General features: G+C 37.6%; 1 protein-coding gene across 6 annotated transcripts in view; it reads right to left on the bottom strand.

Moving 5' to 3' along the window:
• The window catches only part of LOC148410257 (protein sidekick-2-like), a 167,354-nt gene that overhangs the window by 42,971 nt on the left and 100,675 nt on the right, over nucleotides 1-23,708 (bottom strand). For 3 of the 6 annotated variants that reach the window (XM_088437269.1, XM_088437271.1, XM_088437270.1), the window contains exons 3-13: nucleotides 22,175-22,281; nucleotides 21,273-21,420; nucleotides 14,022-14,155; nucleotides 8,369-8,480; nucleotides 6,429-6,619; nucleotides 4,846-4,929; nucleotides 4,579-4,773; nucleotides 4,289-4,405; nucleotides 3,649-3,816; nucleotides 2,642-2,744; nucleotides 411-587 (exon numbers count right to left, since the gene is read on the bottom strand). In XM_088437269.1, the coding sequence (XP_088293395.1) occupies nucleotides 411-587; nucleotides 2,642-2,744; nucleotides 3,649-3,816; nucleotides 4,289-4,405; nucleotides 4,579-4,773; nucleotides 4,846-4,929; nucleotides 6,429-6,619; nucleotides 8,369-8,480; nucleotides 14,022-14,155; nucleotides 21,273-21,420; nucleotides 22,175-22,281 (1,536 nt within the window). Of the gene's footprint in view, nucleotides 1-410; nucleotides 588-2,641; nucleotides 2,745-3,648; nucleotides 3,817-4,288; nucleotides 4,406-4,578; nucleotides 4,930-6,428; nucleotides 6,620-8,368; nucleotides 8,481-14,021; nucleotides 14,156-21,272; nucleotides 21,421-22,174; nucleotides 22,282-23,708 lie in introns of all 6 variants that reach the window. The other 3 variants (XM_088437266.1, XM_088437268.1, XM_088437267.1) reach the window with 1 other exon arrangement.

The raw sequence follows: 23,708 nt of genomic DNA, 5'->3' as shown, positions 1-23,708 counted from the left end.
TTAGTAAACTATATAATGAAGGATTCAATAAATAATTCTAACAGTAATTCTAAAAATATGTGAAAGCAGCATGTGGTTGAGAAAAAACATCTTTTTTTAATTTGATATCTGTCAAAGCATGATGTAAAACACATCTCCCAAGTGCATGCTGGATCAGATGCTGTAATGCAAAATTTAAATTTTAATTGGGCGCCGATTCAGATTGCGCATTTGGTCAAAATGAAAACCTAATATATGGAAAATCCCAAGGAGAATGTTCAACCACACTTATGTGCATCTTATCGGATCAGCTTGTCATTTCTTAAATAAAACATCTTTTGAGCCGTTAACTTACTTAATTTTTGCTATCGGAACTAAAGTAAGACCACGTCTGTTGTTCCCATTGTTGTGGCATGGTGAATATCCGTCACCTGACTCGAAGGTGGGCGCTGCGGGAGTCGTTGCCACCCACGGAGGTGACGCGGCAGGTGTACGTCCCGATATCCCCGGACCAGGTCTGGGAGATGTGGAGGGTGCCCTCGGCGTCCACTCGCAGGCGGGGTGATGCGTTCACATCCAGCATGGTGCCGCTTTTCTCCCACACGTAGCTGCGGCATCGAGGCGGAGGTTGCCAGATTAGCTTCTCGGGCTAGCAAGCTAGCTTTCAATTGATAAAATGGGACATGCAGCAACACTTATTTCCAGTTTGACTGATCTTGGTAGTTTGCAGGTCCAAATTTTCGCAAAACATAACTTGATATGAAAAAAAGTCAAATGAAATGAATAATTAACTGAATAAATTGATGCAGTTAAAGATTTGAAACACCCTTGAATTCTAAGGGTCTCAAAGACATTAACAGGTCAAGAAATTCAAGCTATTAACTTCTATCATTAGTGGTTATAAGCATCATCCACATCATAAAACTGACAGACTTAAAAAAAATTACTAAAATGTCCAAAGCTATTATGTGAGCTAAAGGTGCATACTGTGAAGCAGCTAAATAATTAAAGTTAAATTAAATCAAAGTCATCGTTTAGCATCATCCGCATCATCACACTGACAGAAGAATACCATAATGTGCAAAGCTTTTATCTCTGTAAAATGAGACATCTTTGAAGAAGCTAAATTATAAAGCTGCAAAATGGTCATTTCAGGTCATAAAGCATCATCCGTGATTGAGAAAATACCCATCTATTAGGTAAGCAAAAGAAGCATAATTTGAAGACGCTATGTAAAATTATAAAACTATGAAATGAAAGTCATTCCAATTCATAAAGAATCATCCACATCGTAAAACTGATGGGCTAAGAAAATACCAAGATATACAAAGCTATTATGTGAGCTAAAGGTGTAACTGTGAAGAAGCGAAAGGATGAACCTGTAAAATGAAAGTCATTCCAAGTCATAAAGCATCAACCACATCATAATAGTGACAGGCTAAGAAAATACCAAGACATGCAAAGCTGCTGAAAGGATATTGACAATTAGGACAACAATAATTGTAATGCTACTGCACCTACTGCTACTGCTTTTATTACTTATGGCTATAATACAAAAACATATTTTTAATTAGATATAAATAATGATAAATAATTGAATATTTAAATAGAATATACATTTAATGAAATATATTAAAAAATATATTTATGGTTAGCATCTCTCATCATAGTACTGATAATACTACTACTACTACTACTACTATTAATAATAATAATAATAATAATAATAATAATAATAATAATAATAATAATAAATAATAATTATTTTTGTTGTTGTTGTTATTATTATTATTATTATTATTGATAAATCCGTGATCTTAATAAGTGTCACTGGGTTGCTGGAGTCGATAATAATAATAATAATGATGATGATGATGATGGTCGGCCCCAGCATACCTGCAACTCTTGTGAGGATAAGCAGTTAAGATCTTGGATGATAATAATAATAATTATAATCATAATCATCATCATCATCATCATCATCATCATCAGCCCTTGTTGAGACAAGCGGTTAGAATAATGGATGAATAAATAACAAAAGTCATAATCATAATGAAAATAATAATAAAAGGCTCAAGCATGCCTACGGCCCTTGTGAGGCTAAGTGGTTAAGATAATGGATGGATTGATATGATAATAATAATAATATATATTATTATTATAATTATAATAAGAACTGCCTAATTTTGCAAACAAGCTTTCAATCTGAAATGAGCGTTGTCAAAAAAGAGGTGCCTTGCTAAATTGGCACGCGTTTTCCGTGCAAGTGGGGAGATGCTGTGATTAATTGTGACTGTTGGGGCTCTCCAGCTAATCTCCTCGGCGTTGTGTTTAATTAAAGGCTCCGTCTGAAGTTATTACTCTGTTTACATATTCCTCTGTTTACTGCCGCACGATCGATGCCACTGGGCCCACAGGTGACAGACGCTCTAATCACAGCCCCCCCTACGCCCCCCGCCCGCTTCATACGCAAAGCCACTGTAAGAGTTGCATCCCACAGGAGGTCATCAGAGGGTGCATCCATGCTGATGAGATCCAGCGCTGATTTCACAAACTCATTAAACGCAGCTGCGATAAGCCGCCCGTTTTTTTTCGTGCAAAAAAAAAACAAAACAAAAAATAAAATAAAAAAGCAACTAACTTTTTTTTTGGGGGGGGTTACCTGATGCTGACGCTGGGGTCGTGGGTCACGCCGCAGGCCATGACCGCCTTGGTCCCCTTAATGACGCTCTGGTCCTGTGGTGGCTTGGTGATGCGGGTGCGGGCTACACACACAAACACACACACACACACACACACACACACACACATAGAGAGAGGGGAGCATTCACTGAGCATGTCATCAGCGGCTTATTGGATTGGACTGTAATGCGTTCTGATTCAAAGCCTAACTTCAATTCACTTCAGTAGTTTTCAAATACGTCAAGGCACCTTTCAGGTCCATTTTTCCTCTGAAATTAACAGCTCATTTTTCTTTTCAAAATAAGAGCAAAACAATTGGAACATGAAACAACCGGGGAACATGTGAAATCTTTCTGAAGATATCAGCAAATATATTTTCATACTTTTTTGTGATCACCCTGTCAGGAACCGTTCTTTTTTTTTTTTTTCCAAATTAAGAGCAAATCACCTTTCAGGGGGTATACAGGATATTTTTGTGGACATCAGCATATCTACTTTCATACTTTTTTTTCTTTACCCTAGGGTTAAAACAAAAAAAGAGTAAATTAATTGGAACATGAAACAACTTTCGGTGTGTTTCGGGATGTTCGATCTTTCTGCAGGAATCAGCAAATATATTTTCCTACCTTTTTTTTTTTTTTTTTTTTTTTTACAAATAAGAGCAAAATCATTGGAACCTGAAACAACTTTCAGGAGATCTATGAGTTATTTTTTGTGAACGTCAGCACACCTACTTTCATACTACTTTTATTTTTTTTTACCCTGACAATAACAGCTCATTTTTCTTTTCAAAATGAGAGCAACTGAATAGGTGCATGCAACAACTTTCAGAGGATATGTTGCTAATATAAACAAAATACTTTCATGCTTTATTTTTGTTTTTACCCCGACAGGAACAGTGAGTTGTTCTAGAAAGTGGAGTGTCAGGGTTTTTTTTTAATTAATTTATTTAATTTTTTTTTTGTTTTCAAAAAATGTCCTGCTCACCCCACACCACCAGGTCAGCGGAGGCTTCGTCGATGCCTCTGGAGTTGCTGGCCATGCAAGTGTACGTGCCCGCGTCCGACAGGTGGGACGGACTGATGAGCAGGCTCCCCGACTCCAGCAGGGTGAACCTGGGCAGCTGCACCGAGCCGCTTGCCAGTACGCGCTCGCCTACAAAACAAATAGAACTTCATTCAACGCTGTTCACTTTGGGAGCCGTCAACTGGTCGATTTATTATTATTTATTATTTACTGAATGGTGGCTAGAACTGTTTATTGGTATTTCAGTTAATACCCACAAGTAGAATAATATTAATTTTTTCATATATATGAGAAGCGCATTTATTTATTATTATTTATTATTATTTATCTTATTTATTTATTTTTCATTTCAAAGATCATGCATTTATAGCAATATAGTCAAATAATGCGAGTGTATATTTTTTAACTAGGCCATTTCCACCCGCTTAAAAAAAAAAAATCAGATGCCCATTACTATCTTTTACTCTTTTATTTACACACATTTCAATTCATTTCAATGGGAAAAAAATGATTCGCTATGCAGTATGTCAACTATACTGCCATACTGTTCTTCAATTTAGGAGGAAAAAAATGGCTGGAAAATGTCATCTGACTTGCGTACCTTTCTGCCAGGTGATGGCTGGCCGCGGGGCTCCGGACGTCTCGCAGTGCAGAATGACTGACATGCTGTCAATCACGGCGCTGTCAGTCGGGCCGGCGGTGATGTTGGGAGCGATGCCTGACACACACACACACACAAAATGAAGTAACGAAAAGCGCGAGGTGATGAGTCTGAAAGCAGTCCCCTCCTAACAAACCAGACAGCAGCTTTTATGGATTTGATAGGAATATAAAACGAGAGCGATGTTTGTCATGACTGGAAGTTGAAAAAAAAAAAAAAAAAGAACTGACTGGTGACAGCAAGGTAAGTGTTGGTCTGGATCTCTCCGGCCAGATTACGGGCGAAGCACTGGAACATTCCCGTGTCGTCGGGCAGGAGGCCGTTGATCTGCAGACTGCCTCCCGCTAAGATTTTGTACCTGGGGATCTTTAACGGGCTGATGGCCGCCGCGTCCTTGTACCACACGATGTCCGGCTGAGGCGTGCCTGAATCAAAAAAAAAAGTCAACTTTTCTTCTTGGACTTGACAGCTAGATGAGACGCAGAAGAAGTAGAGACCTCGAGCCTGACAGGGGATGTCGACCACCTTCTCCATCTCAGCCGTGATGTGACTCGGTGGCTCTTTCACAAACAGAGGATATTCTGGTACAAAGAGGTGAAAGCATAGTAAATATAAAGGTATTTTTATAGCAAAATGACAGTTTAACTCGCCAAATGTGCATTTTCTTTTTTCTGTTTGACATTTTTCTGTACTCCACCCCCACATGAAAACAATGTGAACTTCTTTTTTTTGGGGGGTATCTAATGTTTTTATCTCTGATGGTTATCCCATGGGTGCCAAGACTTTTTTTTTTCTTAAGCCTCCACCCCATGTTGGGACCAGTGACCAAATTACCCATGATAACCTATTAACACATGATGGCTGATCAATAGAGCTCAGTACCAACATAATAAGTTGATAGCACCATTTTTGCAGGGGTATCAATAAACAGTGCACCTGACTATTTGGTGGCTGAAAGAAGCATTATTGTTATTGTGCATTATTTTGACCATTTTGGTCATCAACAGAGGATATTCTGGTAGAAAGATGGGGAAAAACCCCAAATAACTTAAAAATACTAAATAAATTAAAATACTTTAAAAGTAAAAAGACAGTTTAATCTCAACAAACATGTTTTTTTTTTCCAGGTTGTGATTTGACTCCCACACATGAACAAAAATTGTAATGTCTTTTTTTATGATGATTACTTATTACTTATGCTCTAGCAAAGGGGTGGACAATTTGGGTTTTTTTTGAAGGAGGAGGACGGGGGGGGGACTACTGAACAAATGACCTATGATAAATCAATATCACATGATGGACGGCTAATAGAGTTTAGCACCAATATAACAAATTGATAGCTCCTATTTTGCAATGATATCACTAACAGTGTACCTGACATTATGATGGCTGAAAGAAGTAAGCCCTTGTGCATTATTTTGAGAATTTTTGGTCACAAACAGGGATACTCTGGTTTAAAGGAGAAAAAAAACAAAAACTAAATACTTTTAAAGCAAAAAGACAGTTTAACCCCATCAAACATGCTTTTTGTTTGCATGCTGGGCATTTTTTATACACTGGTTTTCACTCCACTCCCGCATCGGAATAAAGCGGGAAACGAAAAATTGGAATGTCTTTTTTTTTAATCACTTATTACAAGTACTTATGGCCAAGCACAGGGGTGCCCAGACTTTTTTGGGGAACACATTTGGGACCAGTAATAAGCTATGATGGGCGGGGAATATAGCTCGCAGCGATAACGCCAAACAATGCAAATGACAATCTGGTGGCTGAAAGAAGTTAATCCTTGTGTGGTACCTTAACTGTTTTCTTCCATATCATTCTGATAGTGTTTTAGTCAAGGGATTGAACATTCCTAGTAGTGTGATAACTAAGTGGTGGTGTCATGTTGAAATTAGACACGTTGTCACCATCTGGATGAAATTTCACTTCTGTCAATGTCATTCCTATTTATGACAATTACATGCCAACCTTGCAGGCGCAACAGACCAAATTGGAGACCAAAATGTCTATAACTCTCTTAAAAAGGAGCAGTATAACACCCAATGAATTTTCATAATATAAAGTCCGCCACTTTTACCGAGCACGTGCAGAAAAGCGCCAGCGGTGACGGAGGGCACGCTGCTGCTGCGGAGTGCCGCCTCACACTCGTAGTAGCCGCCGTCACCCAGCCTGGGTTGGCTGATGACCAGACGACGGCCGAAATCTCGGATCCCCGCATGAACCGGCGCGCCGTCTTTCCTCCACGTGATGCTCATCTTCACCAGCGGCCTAACATGATGAAAAAGCAGGAGAGCGCAACTTTTTTTGGGGGTCTGACTTCCAAGGTTATGCAGCGCTCATTGACTCTTTGAATGCACATAATAGGTGCAAATTGGAATTGATGCCAACTTTTGACAAAAAAAATGGACCTTGTATGCAACACCAGACTAAAGGGAGACTTTTTCATTTCAATTACAAAATAGTGAGCGAAGGATGAATATGTGTGTCCAGGTGTGTGTGGTTGGTGCTTGAAACTATTATCAGAATTAAAGTGTAAGATATATATATATATATATATATATATATATATATATATATATATATATATATATATATATATATATATATATATATATATATATATATATATATATATATATATATATATATATATATATATATTTATATGTATAGTGGACTCATGGGTTATAGCATCCCTGTCTTATGTTGTTTTTCATTTTGGAATGTGGAAGACTGAGTTTTTTCGTCCCCCTTGCAACAAAAACAACTGTCATGACCCTAGGGGGTTAGCTGCATTTATGTTGTTTTTTCTCCATCTGCAGGTGTTTTTAGGTAAATGCACTTATTTTCCGTTCTGTTGCCTAACTGCCTCCATGCAACGCGTCACTACAATGCTGGTCTGCTATCGTTCAGCGTCTCTCAAGAAGATGCTGGTCAGCCTCATTTGTTTCAAAATGGTGGAATGGTAAAGATTTTTGTGCATTTTACTGCTTAATTCAAAGTTGAATGGGTTTGCCATGGTTTTCAAGATTGCTAGTGATGTTAAAGAGAGAAGTAAGAAGTTGATTTATATGGAAACGAAATTGGAGATAATCAAGAACTACGAAGCTAGCCTAGCCTAGACTAACCTTACTACGGAATATGAGCATAAAAAGCGGCACTCAAAGGTAAAAAAGTGCTTTCTTTATTTTTTATTTATGACGTTTTCTGATTTTATACATTTATATTATATTTACCTAGCACTTACTATAATATTTTGATCCCAAGTTTTTAATATGTAGGTACATTTTTTATGTTTTTACCTGGGGTTTTAAACGTAATAACTATTTAACATAGGTTTGGATTGACTGCCATACAATGAATTCGCCTTATGAGCTTAACCGCGGAGCGAATTAATCACATAACCCTGGGGCTCACTGTATATATATATATATATATATATATATATATATATATATATATATATATATATATATATATATATATATACAGTTTTATTGCATTCAAACAAAGCTTGAATGAGAATGAGCACACACCAGCCACCATTTTAAGTGCTTCGATTGAACCTCAAATGAAATTAAGCTGTACCTGAAGGTTGCTCTTGACATTTTTTATCCTTTACCAGAGGTGAAGGTTTTTGTGCAAGCGCTGTTGTTCATAATGCAGTTGACTGCGGTGAAGCTACTTAAATTGGTTCAAATATGTGTGTGTGTGTTTGTGTGTATGTGTGTGTGTTTTGTACAGCTATACTTGTAAGGGCTGCTGTAAGTTTTTACCGACATATTGAGTACGTTTAGGGGAAGTGATGAAATTTAGGCCGCTCCCCACAAGTTCATACTTCTTTCGAGGGTCAAGACTTGCTTTTAGAGTAGAGGTTTGAATTGGGCCTTGGTTGAGGTTAGGGTGAGGGCCAGGGTAAGGCAATTTGTTGTGATGGTTAAGGTTTGGGTTAAGGGTTAGGAAATGCATTATGTCAAAAGATGTCTTCACAAGTACAAACGAGTGTGTGTTTTCTACCTGGCGTTGGCGACACACTCCAAGATGGCTTCGTTCCTCCCCACTGTTACGCTGGTGTTCTTCGGGGGGATGATGATGGAGGGGGCGATGGGGTCTGCGGGTCCTCCCACATCTATCACACACAAAAAGAAAACGAAAAAAAAATCCATAAAGCATTCAGCAGGTGAAATGAAAGGCGCGTGTGTGTGGTTGAGCATGACTCCATACAAGCAGGCTGACATTTAGTCACTATTCCCAGCTGCAATTAACAAGGGCCCGTCTTTACTTTGCACTTTTTCTTGCCCCCCTTCCTTTGGGTGCAAACGGCGTTTCCTGCGCCGGTTGGCGGGCCAGGTGTGGGAAGAAGCCATTATGTGGCATAATTGAGACAAACACACAGTGCCATTAAATGCAGCGCCATCACTCAGCGCCTTTCAGCGTACATCGATTGGCTGCCCTCAATCAGTGATCTCTCTCCTGATCTCGTCTCATTTTCTACAGGCTCCCTAGAGTGCCCCCCCGCCCCCCCGACCAAGAATGTGTTTGAGAGGACTGACTACATGTGACTTGTTTGATGAGGGGTTAAGGCCATCCATAAACTGTAGTTTCCCTTTAAAAGCCACCACTGTATAGCACTGGAAATTGGACTTTTGACCGGGACACGCAATAAATAAATGAATCAAATAAAATAAGACATGCAGTAAATACTGTATATTTAATCAATAAAACGAAACATATAAATATAAAATGTACAGAAGTTGAGTTCTTAGAATTCAGATTTTATTCTCAGAATTCTCACTTCAAATTGAGGTTTATAAGTGGAAGAGAGAATGTCAGAATTCTTACTTTCAGAACGTCAGAATTGTCACTTTAGAGCAGTGCTTCTCAATTGTATTTTGCCAAGCCTCCCCTAGGAAAGAGAAAACTTTCCACGACCCCCCCCAACACACACACACACACACACAACCCACTGACTATAATTCTGATTATTATTTATAAAAATTGTACAGTAGACCTAAACATTTTTCTTTTTCAACATTAGCTAAAGAAAAAGTTAATTATCTTTAAAGAGGCAGCTCGGTGATTCAACCCTGAAACTGGCCAATAATGTTTAGACGTCCTAGATGATAAAAAAACACAAAAAAACCAGGGTCATCACCAGTGATGGACAGCATTAGCAGTTAATGAAAACTATTACAAACTGGGAAAGAGGGAACATTTGTCAATTTAATCTCTCAAAAATCCATTCAGAGATACTTAGGTGAATATGGGAGCTTGGAACATTTTTAAGAAAAATACACACACACACACACACACACACACACACACACGCACACACAAAAAGACAACAGTCGGCTGCCTAAAACCTTTTTCATTAAACAAGGACTATACGTACATTATGAAAATTTGTGTGTGTTTTTTTTTGTTTTGTTTTGTTTTTGTTTTAACTTGAAGAATAAGAGCACCACTGTTTTCTGTGATGCATAACCATCCCCAATTGTCCGTCCCCCAAAATATCCCGAAAGAGTTTTGGACGACACTGAGTCTACCTCCCGATCATTGACTTGATGTGTTGCCATGGCTTCACATTAGCCTTAACCAACACATGGCACATTAAGCAAACAGAGCTTATAAATTAAGCTCTAAAGCGTTTGCGGGTGACACAAACAAAAGCCTCCGTTCGACTCCAGCTCCTTTTACTGTGACAGTTTGCCTGGCAGTAATGAACGCGGCGCAGTTCATAAAGTCTCGGCGCAGAGAAGAGCTCAAGTGTGTAATCTCCTAATTAAATGGGAGACGACAAGCAGCTGACCCGCCAGGTGAAGTCTTACTTATGTGTGTCAGAACATTGTTTACACCTGCCCGTGTCAAACGAGAGTTTAGCTCTATTGCTTATTGGCGAGCCCTTAGATAAACAGTGGCACGTCCATTTTCCAGAATTTGGAGGTACTGTGTGTGTGCGTGTGTGTGCGTGTGTATACTGTATTTTCTGGACTATAAGGCGCACCGCTATATAAACCGCAGCAGTTTAATATGAGTAAAAAAAAAAAATGTCACGGATAAGCCACACTGGAATATAAACTGCAGGTAATAACATCAAATCTTTATGCAAAAAGTTGGTCCATGACGTTTATTGCTAACATAACTTGATGAGGATTTTGTTGAAGGATTACCAATATTCTAGAGATCGACCAATTAACCTAAAGCTGAAAATTGTAGTCTCGAAGCTGCTAGCAAGCAAGCTAAGGTATTGCTAGCATAACTTGATGATGATCATGATGGAGGATTGCCAATATTCTAGAGATAGACCGATTAGCTTAAGGCAGAGAATTTGGAGTCACAAAGCTGCTAGCAAGCATTCTAGATGGTCATAATACCTTATTAAAAACTTTTATGTTGATGTTTAAGGGGTTGCATGGCCATAGCTCTTTTTATTTGATTGCAGGTAGGGTTGTCGCAGGAGAGAAGTCTAAACACACTTGTCGATCCAGTTGATAAAATGCATGTTGTAGGGGAGGCAACTGGGGTGGCAATGCTTTGAGCAGGGATGGCAGCCTCCACCCTTTGCAACCTTTTAAAACCACCTATTCTTGTATCATTACTCGCCCTTCTTTATTCAGACGGTTCATCACGTGTTCCTAATGAAGTGTCCAGTGGGTGGACTGTTTGTCATGCGGCTCTCAGTGCGTGTGACACAGTGCTGTGTGGAGATCAGATATCAGCGCACATCAGAAGACCCGACCTTGCAGATCACACAAGCGTGTTACGCATCTGAAAGTCAATACCTTCGCTCTCTTTTTTTGGAATTCTGCTGCTGCATTTGTTCATTTTAGCCATTCTGTGGGGGGATGGAATGCAGATGCACAGTTTGCAGGGAGCAGCGTTGTCCAAAGGAAGCATACAAATGAGGATGAATAATCACATTTGACTTTTTATAGTTTTTTTCTTTTGTTTTCGACAGGAACATGACTCAACATTTTGATTTCTTTTGAGTATACTTGTTACTTTTATATGCACGGAAATGGCATGTATAATGCTTTGCAGCAACAAATAGTCGTTTATATGTAAAATAGTACTTTATAGAAACAGAAAGATGAGGTACAAGACATAGAGTTGTGATCGTTTTCTCACAGAGGCTAAAGAGAATATGCCTTTGAAATTTGTTCTATGCTTCTTTTCTGATTAACATGCACACAAATTATTGTAGGGATAAGAGCAATTTTAGCCATGTTGGCGATTGGCACCAATATTTGGCATTTTAGCAAATAACGGCATTGGCCTTGTATAAAAACAAAAATAAACAACAACAACAACAACAATAACAACAACAACAACAATAATAATAATAATAATAATAATAATAATAATAATAATAATAATAATAATAATAATAATAATAATAATAATAATAGTAAATTATTTGTTATTATTATTGTAGCAAATTATTAGGAGCTATTTTCGGTTACATTTAATTTTTTAACACATTGTGATGATTTTAGAAGAGCCCTGAAATTTGTTAAGAGTTTTACAAGTAAAATGTAGTTTAATTAAAATCGATAACTGACTGACTGACTAACTAATTAACTAACTAACTAACTAACGAGCTCTGCACAAGTTTTTATGGCATCCATATTAAGGCTAAAACAAGTACGAAGTCTTTGGACAAGGTTTAGCAGATGACCACATTTTTGTTGGATACCCTCAAAAATCAACTTAAAGATTCCAATGAGGTTTTGAATAAAGCTATGTTGTTGCTTATATAGCCCAATCAAACTGAAAAAAAAAAAAAATCACAACTAACACACATTATTGTACGATCTGGACAAAGCTATTTGGCAGGCACACTTTTGTCTGCAGTATATGAACTCAAAGCAAGTATGCAGGTTTTGAAAAAGAATTGCAGATGGCCATATAGTTCCTAGAACACCTCAAATGGGAACAGAAATTATTCCAATATTACTAGGTTCTGGATAAAGCTATGTTGTTGCTGTACAGCCCAATCAAACTTTGAAAAAACAAAAAAGGCAAAATTACCGCAGATTATTGTACAATCTGGACAGAGATATTTATCAGGCACATTTTTGTCAATATTATCCCATAACAAGTTTGCAGGCTTTGAAAGGTCTATGCAGATGATCGTATAATCCCTAAAACCCCTCAAAAATGAAAAGAAAGTAGGGCTGCACCTTTAATTGAATTTCAATCACGAACATAATATTGGCTGCCACGATAAATTAAGATGATCCTCTGCAATGTTTACGTTTACAAAGCCGGCTTTGTACATGTCAAATCAAGCACTTACCACCTACCACCAGGGGGCAAATGCAAGGTTAGCACTTCAATAAACTTAAGAGATAGCAAACAAGCACATCGTGCAAGATGGGCGGCAGCATGCTTGGTTTATGCATGATGTGGCTCCACGTGTCAAATGACATAATTCGGCAACCACACCCGTTCGGGTGAAGTCTGCCAGATTTTCCGCAACGCGTACCTCCCGGAGTTTCTCCTGCGCGAACAACATGGCAAACAAACTATTGTTTATGTACGTTCGCCGGGACAAGCACTTTTATGATTCGAAAAGAACTACAGTGACCTATACACTGTAAACAACTCCTGGCGGGATCATTGGGAAAATTGAGAAAAAATTTTGAAAAATTTGAGCGGTAACAAATTGGAATAAATTCAGTTTGAAATGACCGAAAATGGCATCAAACTTATTAAGAAAAAAAAAAAATGCAGCTCATTGTATGATCTGGATGAACCTATGCGGCAGTCACACTTTCGTCCAAATAAACTCAAAACAAGTATGCAGGCTTTGAACAAGACAATGCAGATGACCACATTGTCACTTAAAAGATTATCTTAAAAGATTCCAGTAAAATTGTGAATTAAAATATGCAAACGCTACAGAGCGAATTAAACCTAAAAAAATCTAAATACCATGCAGATCATTGTACAATCTGGACTAAACTATGCGGCAGGCACACTTTTGTCTATACCAAGGTAAGCAATGTGGTGGTGCTTGTATTATATCTAGCGGTAAATAGACTGTATGCAAATGAGTGTCATCAACTCCATGACAAAAGAAGCCGGTCATAAACCGAAACCGAAGATGTCTTTTTTTTTTTTTTTTGGCTCACATTGCGTCTGCTATAACTGCTTGGAATAAAATTGTGACCTGCCCACAATAAAATCTTTAACGGCGGCCCTCAGGCTATAAATCTAATGAAGAGATAAAATAATACTCAGCTTTTATTTGCACCGTCAGCGAGGCGGCGGTTTATCGCGGACGGGCGCCACATTTCGGCCTCACAAAACGTCTTGTAATTTCCATGTGCTTTATTAGGGCGGAACTTCGTAGCGTTTTTTTTTTTTTTTTTCTGAGGGCTGGTTCCAGCAATGTTATGTTCCCTTTGATTACATGAGAGGAGTGGAATACTACAAGGAAAAAAAAAAAAAAAACAGCAGACAATAAACATAATGATCAAATAATAGTGATAAGTGAGCATTGTGGCAGGTTTTGATTTATAATGGAGCTCATGTAAACGTACAGTGTACCTAATAAAGTGAATGAGCTGTGTGAATTAGGCAGCGGACGATGTGATTCATAATTAGTTTTTTTTTTTTTTAATCACATGCGACTATAGTAACAAAGGTTGGCACATGCACTTACTTTCCACCGCCAGCATGACGGGCTGACTGGTTTTGTTCTCGCCGTTCTTGTCATTGACAGCCTGCGCGTAGTAGCGTCCGGCATCCGGCGCCACCGTGGACAGGATGACCAGGGTGTTGTCTAGGGTGATGGCGCTAAAAATCCCCCCAAAAAACAACGCAAGCAAAAAAAGGTCATCTTTCTGATTTACCATGATGCGAGTAAATAAACAAATAAATAATGTTGAAACAAAGGCAATTTGGCTAAACACATGAATTGGAATCTCTCTCTCTCTTTCTCTCTCTCCCCATATATATATATATATATATATATATATATATATATATATATATATATATATATATATATAATACAGTATCTTAAATTTTTAAATTTACTTGTTCGTATGCAACATCACTTTATATCTTGTAAAAACAATTTCTGTCAATCCATTGCCCTGCCACACCTAGAGAAAAATGGGTGATTTTTCCTCCCAAGAGTACTTGGGATACTTTATTCGGATGAAAAATAGAAAACAAAAAACACCTCCAAAACATCCAAATCCAACTTGATTTTTTTGATATTACGTTTTCTGCTTAAAAAAATGTTTCCATTACAAATAAACAGACTTTTAAAGTAAATAAACATGTTTTTATTTACAATACGTTCCCATAGTTTTATGTTTATCCTTTAAAATGGAAATTTAAAATACAACTTTCATGGCAAAAACAAGTTTTTATACCTGATAAAATAAATTTCTGTTTTTTGTAATGCATTACACCCACTCCGCTTCGGAAAAAAATGATAACCTGCAAAATATTTTATTTATTTATTTATTTTTTTTACACTCTTTGATAAAAAATAAAAATAAAAAATATCCTTCAAATTCCAAATGACTTCTTCCAATATTACAATTTTGTTTGAAAAAAAAGCGATTTCCTATCAATGAAATGTTATTTTTATATTTTTTCCTAAAGTTCAAAGTTAATCCTTTAAATTGTAACATAAAATTACACTTAAAAAAAACCTCCTCGGGAAAAGAAGTAATTATTTAACTTTTTAAGTTTTTGTAACAATAATTTGTTTTGTGAATCTTTTACATTTTCACATTTTTTTCTGTTCTTATTCTTGTTGAATTACAAAATGACATCAACACAACAAAATTTTGTGTTTAAACAACCCATTTAAAAATAGCCTTATGTTGTAATTTACAATTCTGGCAACAAAAGTGGTTTCATAACAGCACAAGTTTATAAGTGTAATATTGCAATATATTTCTTAAATAAAGTAATAAATAAATAGATAAATTCACATAATATTCATTTTTCCGTGTAAATCATTTTCCCATTAAAAAGACAAAGTAATTCTCCTCGTATGCCACATATGCTGTAATAACTGATAAATTTCTCCATCAAAAACTATTTTCACATCTACAATTTTCCATTTGAACTTCACAACTTTCTTCCAATTAATTCTGTTGATATTTTTTTTTCCAACAAACTTCATTCTTACTGCTACAACATTGCACATTGAGCAATTATTTTTGCTAATACTCGTCACATGAGTCTACATAAATAGATGGCTGCAACAGATGGCTGCTAATTGGCCAAGCAGATGAAGTTCCCAATTAAGCAAACACACACACACACACACACGCACACACATACAAACATACTGTAACGAGGTTTTTCAAAACCACTGTGATGGATTACATTACCAGCCTGCATAAAATGTCTTCTTCCTTTTATTTATTCATCATTCCATTGCAAATCATCAAGACATGAAGAACAGGAGAAGAAATGGCGATTTCTTTCAATCCTTTTCCTCCTTTTGTGTACGTGTGTGTGAGTGTGTGTTTGTGTGCGTTTGGTTTTTGTCACTAGGTGAGGACAAAAGAACAGAGGATGAAATGACTACTGCGGTCAATCCTTTTCCTCCTTATGTGTATGTGTGTGTGAGTGTGTGTTTGTGTGGGTTTGGTTTTTGTCACAAGATGAGGACACAATTCTGGATTTTGCTATCTTTGTGGGGACCTCTTGGACTTGTGGGGACTGTTTTGGTGGACTGTACAAGTTCAGGCATTTTTTTGAGGGTCAAAAAGGGTTAGGCAATCGGTGGTGAAGTTTAAGTTTAGGGTTATGGACTAGGAAATGCATTATGTCAATGAGATGTCCCCACTATGAAAGAAAACCCCACAAGAGTGTTAGTGTGTGTTTGTATGTCTTTTTTACTGTCTTTGTGGAGACCTCTTGGACTTGCGGGGACCATTTTGGTGGACCTAACAAGTTCTGGAAATCTATTGTAAAGGTTAAGGTTAGGGACTAGGAAATACATCATATCAATGAGAAAACAGAAAAATACCCTCGTGTGTCTGTTTATGTGACCTTGGTTTTTATCACAAGGTGGGGAACAAATTCTGGGTTCCACTGTCTTTGTGGTGACCTCTTGGACTTGTTCTAACCTTTTTGCTGGATCCAACAAGGTCAGACCTTTTTCTGAGGGTCAATAATTACGTTTACAGTATAAGTTTGAATTAGGTTTAGCATTAGGCAATCTGTCTTTATGGTTAAGGTTAGGGACTGGGAAATGCATTGTGCGAATGAGATGTCCCCACTACGATAGAAAATCCCCATAGTGTACGTGCGTGTGTGTGCAGACTCCTACACAAGGACGGCAGGATGCTGTTCGGGGTTGACGGTCTCATGTGAGAGGAGCCCATTAAATGAGAGCTGACGCTAAGCACACAGCCAGATTAGGCTCGACAAAACTGCCAGCATCTGCCTGATCGGCGCGGGATAAACAAACACACACGCGCGCGCACGCATATGCACACATACTCTTGGACAATTAGGGACTGACGAGCACACTCACACACACGCACATTGACTTCTACGCCTGTGCATATCAATGCGGCTTAACGCAAAGCGAGCAAACAGCCGGTGAAATGTGTCTCGTCTGCAGCGACACTTGTGATGTTCAAGTCAGGCTTCAGTGCGAAAAGGCCTTTCAGTTCGTGTTCGTTCCTCAATGACCTCTAGAGGTCACCAGAGTAATGGAAAATCCTACTCAAGTAATATCGTTACTTGCAAGTAGAATGGCTCAAGAAAAAATAAAAATATTCCCTTAACCATTGTGCAGTATTTGTACAATCATTTGATCTTTACATCAAAGGGAATCAAAGGGAAAGGATTGAAAGAAGACAGTAGGGAGCTGAAATTTCACCCAGATGGTGACAACATTTCATATGGACCATTTAGATATCATGCTATAAGGACTGTGTCATCCCTTGGCCTGAATATGGCCAGAATGATGTGGATGAAAATGACCCAAAATTATCAAAATATTGCTTATAATTATTTACAGAATATATGAATAGATATCCAAATATATAAGTCAGTATGACTCATATATATCCATTGAAAAAACTAGAAGTGACTTCTATGTGATATTTTAAAATATAAATTGTGTATAGATAATATAGAGAAGTTAGCAGTAGTAAACATTTTGGACTTGCAAACGCGTTTTATGGTCAAACACACCTGTAAGCTAAATGCTAAAAATGTAGCATTCATCACATGTCGTTTGACAATTCCAAATAAAAATCACGTAGTGCAGACAAAAAACAAATCCCTGAAAAATAGGTTTAGTGACTTTTACATAATTGTTAAAACGTAAAGTGCTAAAATAAATCAATACATTCAAATGTACTTGCAAATGGCATGTACAATACTTGCAAATATGTTTAAAAACATTTAAATTGTTGAAATGCAGCTTTGCGGCAGGCAAACTTTTGTCTTTATTCTTTGAAAAGGCTATGCAGATGACCACATAGTCCCTCAAACCAATCAAAAATTGACAAAAAGAATGACGATATTTATAAATTCTGGATAATGTGATGTGGTTGTGGCATAGCGAATCAAACTTGTAAAAAAGTCAAAATTAACTCAGACCATTATATAGGCGGCTATGCAGCGGACATACTTTTGTCTATATTAACTCCTAACAAGTACGCAGTTTTCGGATAAGGCTGTGCAGATGACCACATAGGCACTCCAAAGCCTCAAAAATCAATTTAGAGGATATCAATATGTTTCTATGTGGTTTCTGCACAGCCAATCAAACTCCTAAAAAAAAATGAAATTAATGCAAATCATTGTATGCTCTGGACGAAGATATGTGGCAGGCACATTTTCATCTATATTTACTCCTAACAGGTACGCAGGTTTTGGATAAGGCTATGCAGATGACCACATAGTCACTAGAACGCCTCGAAAATCAACATAAGGAATTCTAACTAGGTTCTGGATAAGGCAATGTTTTTGCTGCATAGACAATTGAACCTCTAAAAAAATGTAAACTAATGCAGATCATGGGTTAGTTAGTTAGTGAAAACAAAAATAAAACCCTAAAAATTAGGTTTAGTGTTTTTTTTTTAACATATTGGTAACATGTAAAGTGCTAAAATAAGTCAGTACTGTTTTACGTGCACATAGACATCTCGATACATAAAGTTATGTGAAAAATGCTGTATTTTTAGCATTTAGCCTATAAGTACATCCAAATGTTCTTGCAAACATGTTTAGAAACAATGAAATTGTTTAAACCTGGGGTGTCAAACTCATTTTTATCGTGGGCCACATTGTAGTCATTGTTTGTCATTGTTAGCTAGTTTTGGAAATCAGAGGCTGGTAAAAACTGTTCAAAAGTGAGATAGGAAAGAAAAAATGGTTGTTGTTTTATCCCCAAAAAATTAAACATTGAAGACAACTCGCAAATTTGGTATTTCAGCCAGAAACTTCAAGTCAAATCAGCATTTTGCGTGCGACAAAAAATAATGTGGCTGGCCAGATCTTGCCGGTGTGCCTTGAGTTTGGGATGCATGAAGGCGATTCAAGGGGTACGTGAAAATTTAACTGTGTTGGTCTAGCTAACAGTCTAATCTAATTCGATACTTATTAATTATTTTTTTCTTTTCAAGAGCAAATCAATTGGAACATGGATCAACTTGCGCTAAATCGCTTTACAGGGGCTTTTGTCTTTTGTCAGGTTGTAAACATTTATACATATTTGTTACCAAAGCAATTCTTTGGCAGGATTCTTTTGCCAGGAATAAACAGATGATGTTACGCGATTTATCTTCTGGAGTTGCCGAATAAATTACGCCCAGCTATGCCTCTACAAATGTAGACTGAAAATAGAATAAAAATCCCGTAACATTTTAAATTGATCCTCATAAAATCTTGAAATAATAAGTTACGTGACATTGATTGTATGATGTATAATCGATAATTTATGTTCAGGTTGCACAGTATTACTTTTCCCTGGCTGACGTCTTGCAGGCTAAGCCGTTAGCCACCAAAAAGAGACGGCTCAAAGTGCCGGTGTGGTTGAAGCCAGCGCCCACCTGCTGCCGGATAAATAATGCATGAGCAACTCCGAGAGTTGGCACACCTTCCGCTATTTGTGTGGACGGGTAAATGAATCCCAGGTGAATGTTGCCCTGAGTGAGAAAGCTTCTCCGGGGAGATTGACACACATGGAGCCTGAAACTAAGTTTATTCGCTTAATTTTATTTATTTATTCTGGTATCAGCATCATTTTTTTTTCTCATGGAATTGTAAATATATTTGAGTAAAAGGACACTTTTTCGAAAGGAATACATTCAAACGCATTGTACTATATATTTGGGACTTTGAGACACAATTTAAATTTCCTGGAAAACTGAGTGCACCTTATCACTTGTGCTAAATGTATGAGGGTTGAATTGAATACAATTTGACAGATTGCTGAGCTAGTTTCTTTTTTTTAATGTGAAATAATGTTCCTTGTAAACTGGTGGTGCACTGTATAAAACCAATATAAGTAACTTTCCAAAAATAGACCTAATTATTGCGACTGTGCTTTATGCTGCAGTGCATCTTTTACTCTGAAAAATATTTTTTTCCCTCCTTGTCATAATGTTGCAAATTTCCTATTAAGTAGACAAAATTGTTACTTAAAACTTTTTTTTCTTTTGTAAAGTGTACAAAACCTTTATTTATTTTTCAACAAGCTGTCTTTTTAAAGTAAAACTACCTAAACATCCGCCTTTGTCTTTTGTTAAGTGCTGGCAAATTCACAAGCTTGCAACTTTGGTTGCAAAGTTAGCAGAGTTTAGCTGTCACAGGAAGTCATTAGGATTAAGTTAAGTTTTTTTTTTTTTTTTTTTTTTTTTTTTTTTTTAGATAGTTCAGATAAATTTGCTAGCTACTGTAGCTAGACCAAGATAGATATTGTGCTGGTGACTTCTCTCTAAATTTGGTTGGAAAGTTAGCAGAGTTTAGCTTCCACAGGGGGTAAATACAGTAACTTAATTGAGTATGTTTTTGGAGATAGATTAGATCAATTAGCTAGCAATCCAGCTAGCAAACAAGCTAATGTAGATAGATAGATAGATAGATAGATAGATAGATAGATAGATAGATAGATAGATAGATAGATAGATAGATAGATAGATAGATAGATAGATAGATAGATAGATAGATAGATAGATAGATAGAAAGGTAGGTAGGTAGGTAGATAGATAGATAGATAGATAGATAGATAGATAGATAGATAGATAGATAGATAGATAGATAGATAGATAGATAGATAGATAGATAGATAGATAGATAGATAGAGAGATAGATAGATAGATAAGTATTTTTTCATAACATTATAAAATTCTAATAAATCTCCAAAGGTTTCTGCAGCATGCCCCCCAAAAAACAATATCCAACTTTCATTTTTCATCCTTTGTGAATCATTCTGTGTCTCTGACCACCCAACTACATTTTTTTTTTAGTGCTTCCAATGCCAGGTGTATGTGTTATTATACTACTTAAAAATGTCAAACCATTTGCATCCAGTATGAAATTTTTAAGGTTTCAAAATAAATAAATCTTAAACTCCAATGAGCATCACGGCTAAGGCAGACATACAGTAACGCACAACAAACAAACACAAAGACACACATGCAACAAGTGATTGGAATCCACAAAGCCAGTGAAGGGTGAGAGCCGTCAGTCAAAGGTAGCATCAATTGAGGCCCTTTTGTCCAATTGGCTCTAATTGGTTCCCCTGCTGCTGGATACGTGGCCAGCCTTCAATCATTGCGCTGGCGCAGTCAATAGGTGCGCTATAATAACCCACTTTATCATGGCGAGGCGATTCCGGCAGCATGTGACTCACAATGGATGCGGAACTTTCCAGTAAAGAAACACTAAAAGTTGAGGTCGGCAGGGGCTGGCTTACATGCGGCTGCTGGAGGGAATCTTGCGACCGTCGCGGAACCACGTGATCTGAGGCTTGGGGAAGCTGTGGATGCGGGGCGCGTGGATTAGGGCCCCGTCACCCTGCGACACCGTCTGCGAACGCTCGCCCTCCACGAAGCTGCTCATGTCTGCGAGAGGGCACAATTGGGAGGGGTACCTAATCAACTGGCTTGTAGCAGAGCAATATAGCAGAGGGATAAAAAAAGCATGAGCACAAGATTGCGTTTGTGACGATCTTTATGTCACCGTGATTCATCCATATACTCTACTGTAATGTTGATGATGAGCATTTCGGATTTCAAAATTCAAAGTCCTTCTTTCCATCCCCAGTCACATGGAGGAATGTATAGGCCACATGAATGCATTGCATGTATGTATAATTTGTATGTATGTATGTATGTATGTATGTATGTATGTATGTATGTATGTATAGTATTCATGCTTACATGTATATACGCATTCATGCATGTAGGCATTAATGAATGTACATATATATTGACATCATCATCATATATATATATATATATATATATATATATATATATATATATATATATATATATATATATATATATATATATATATATATATATATATATATATATATATATATATATATATATATATATATATATATATATATATACACTGTATGTAATGAATGCTAGGCATTCATTTACACGATGTACTGTAAGTAGGACAAATATACATAGAATATATTTTAAATCCCATATATTGCATGCATGGATAAGTAATTAGTATATTCAAAACTTCCTCTGTCACACCTACATTCATAGATTTTAAATTTGGTATGTATGCATTGCACAGTAGGAATGAATGAACATGAAGTACGAATGCCTCGAAGAAAAAGGGGACACTCACAGGCCACCCTCACTTCAGTGCTGCACTGCATGATGGCCCCCACTCGGTTCCTGACGATGCAGCGGTAGTGGCCGGCGTGGGATCGGTCCAGCGAGGGGATCAGGTACCTGCATGCAACACCGCACCGTGCAATATTACACATTACCAGTGGCACTCATCCATCACCAGCCAGACTGGCAGTCACATTTGTCACTGGATCCTCCATGTTCTAAATCCTGTGTGAAGCCAGGGCTCGGCAAACACACACCTGTTGGCGAATGCAAATGCATTTTATAGCTAATACAGAGCAGTAATTCAACTCCACCGGAGCAGAGTTGCCGGCATGATGGAATTCCTCCTGCAATGTATCCATCATACATGAGCTCTCTCCACGCCACGCATTCGTGTTTTCCTGACCTGGCAGCTGACTCGGCTTTTTAATTGCTTTGCACCGGTCACACTCGCCATTGTGGACTTTGGCCCCGGCGTCGCCCGGCCGCCGCCCCCTTTGCTGCAATTCAGCGTGATGGCGGGGGTCTGATTAAATGGATTCCAGTTGGCCTCTTTGATGGGAGCTGGGGAGGAATAGCAAGCAGGAGCTGGAAGCCACGTGAGCGCAGTGCCAAACGACCAGGATCAGAAAAGGGGGCGGGGGCGGCGGCGGCGGCGGGATGAATGAGAGGGGTGCCAATGTGCATGCGCCGTTTGTGGCGGTAATCGCACCGAGCCACCTGAGAGCGCAAAGCGATGTTTTTATGATACACGGCACTTATTATTCACAAAAATGAATTACTCTTTTTTTTATTGGTAAATTTATGACTAGTATTAGGATGTTGTTTTTTTTTTTTTTTACATTTGCAAATGTAAAAAACATGGCCAAGGTTGGTGCACTTAACTAAGATTAACAAAATAGCCGATCCAAAAAAAGTAAAAAACTCTTGAAATTGAAAACACTTTAACGACAACTGAAACTACGAGTGGCCAATACTTGGCCATAATCTTTAAATTCAAATTAAATTAAATTAAAATAATCAAATAAAATGTATTTTCTTTTGACTGTTGTCATACATTTCCATGATAGTTGAAAATGATATGACGATCATTTTCCAGTAAAATACAGCGATTCAACAAAAATACCAAATCACGCTCGTCGTTACATTTTTTTATAAAGAGGAGAAACCCAAGAAAAAGACCAACTACGCATTGATGGGATATGGCTGTTGTATTTGACGCTAAAACAAAAATTTCAAAAACAAATTATTTACGACACAAAATTAAACGAAATTTTTTTTTTCATGAAAACAAAAACAGACTGAACAAACTCCCATTTTGACGACGAACGACAAATGGCGGGAACCTACAAAAATGAAAGGACCAAATAAGAATTGACGAAAAGTAGGTTTTTGTTCGTCATTGTATTCCGGTAGAGGGGTGGAGTCCGTCGGCAACTGAAAGAGTCTGTCTCAGCCCGTCATTGATGGACACCGGTTTTGCCGATGAATGACAAGATACCGAAAAAAAAACAAGAAACGATGTGCTCTCATCCAATGAACGA

The sequence above is a fragment of the Hippichthys cyanospilos genome, chromosome 16 (assembly GCF_059441005.1).
Source record: "Hippichthys cyanospilos isolate Australia breed blue-spotted pipefish chromosome 16, RoL_Hcya_1.0, whole genome shotgun sequence".
Classification (NCBI taxonomy): domain Eukaryota; kingdom Metazoa; phylum Chordata; class Actinopteri; order Syngnathiformes; family Syngnathidae; genus Hippichthys; species Hippichthys cyanospilos.
This window is presented reverse-complemented; position numbering and strand designations above follow the sequence as displayed.